Below are 764 nucleotides of genomic sequence, written 5' to 3'. Positions count from 1 at the left end.
ATGGGTTTTGGTGGATTCTTGCACTTGGATTTCTCCCACAATTATCCTGAATTTTTAGCACAACTTGTCTTGAATTTTGATGCCGTAGGAATGAAATTTAAGTTGGATAGAAATAGATCAATTAATGTAAAAGCTGCTGATGTTCACATGGTATATGGAATACCAAGTGGAGGAAAGGAAATAGTGGATGCAAAGAATAGCAATGAAGATTATAAGGAGGTGTTAAATAGTTATAAGAGATATCATGGGGGAGTACTTTCCAATAATGTGAACAAACTTGTGAGCAAATTAGCACTTGTGGAAAGTCCTCTTGATGATGACTGGAAGAGGAATTTCTTGGTGTTGGTGGTAAACTGTTGCATAAAGAGTATTCAAAATCAACAACCTTATCTCAGGTTTGTTGTACAAAACTGCTTACTAGGTACCTTCTAATGTGCATTATCTTAATATGAAATGTTCTTTAACTATTTTCTTTTTTTGAAAAGAAGATTTTTGCACACTGCGATTGATGTAAATCGCATTTCAGAATATGACTGGTGTAGTTACACCATGTAGAGCTTGATTGAGTCGGTTCTTTGTTGGAAAAGAGGTGTTGCTAGATTTTTCTGTGGACCATTGCCATTTGTTTGAGTATGGATGCTTCATGCATGTTGAAATAGCTCTTGTATGAATCTTATCATATTTTCTATGCATATAATTGTTTTGGTATCTATTTTTTAAAATGAAAATCTATTATGCTATGATATACAAGTGTGCTACTTTGA

The 764-nt window shown here is 33.6% G+C and overlaps 1 protein-coding gene across 1 annotated transcript; it reads left to right on the top strand.

The window, feature by feature from the left end:
* Positions 1-555, top strand: LOC110692094. Its single transcript, XM_021869078.1, has 2 exons — positions 1-395; positions 486-555. The coding sequence occupies exons 1-2, from the start codon at positions 1-3 to the stop codon at positions 553-555; spliced, it is 465 nt and encodes a 154-aa protein (XP_021724770.1).
* The last annotated feature ends 209 nt before the right edge of the window (positions 556-764 follow it).

This window comes from Chenopodium quinoa, unplaced genomic scaffold (genome assembly GCF_001683475.1).
Source record: "Chenopodium quinoa cultivar QQ74 unplaced genomic scaffold, ASM168347v1, whole genome shotgun sequence".
In the NCBI taxonomy this organism is placed as follows: Eukaryota; Viridiplantae; Streptophyta; class Magnoliopsida; order Caryophyllales; family Amaranthaceae; genus Chenopodium; species Chenopodium quinoa.
This window is presented reverse-complemented; position numbering and strand designations above follow the sequence as displayed.

Bases quoted from the DNA above. Each gene is read 5' to 3' on its own strand.
- LOC110692094 (XM_021869078.1), top strand. From the start codon at position 1: ATGGGTTTTGGTGGATTCTTGCACTTGGATTTCTCCCACAATTATCCT. The intron at 396-485 runs GTTTGTTGTACA...TTTTTTGAAAAG, and splicing joins AATCAACAACCTTATCTCAG to AAGATTTTTGCACACTGCGA.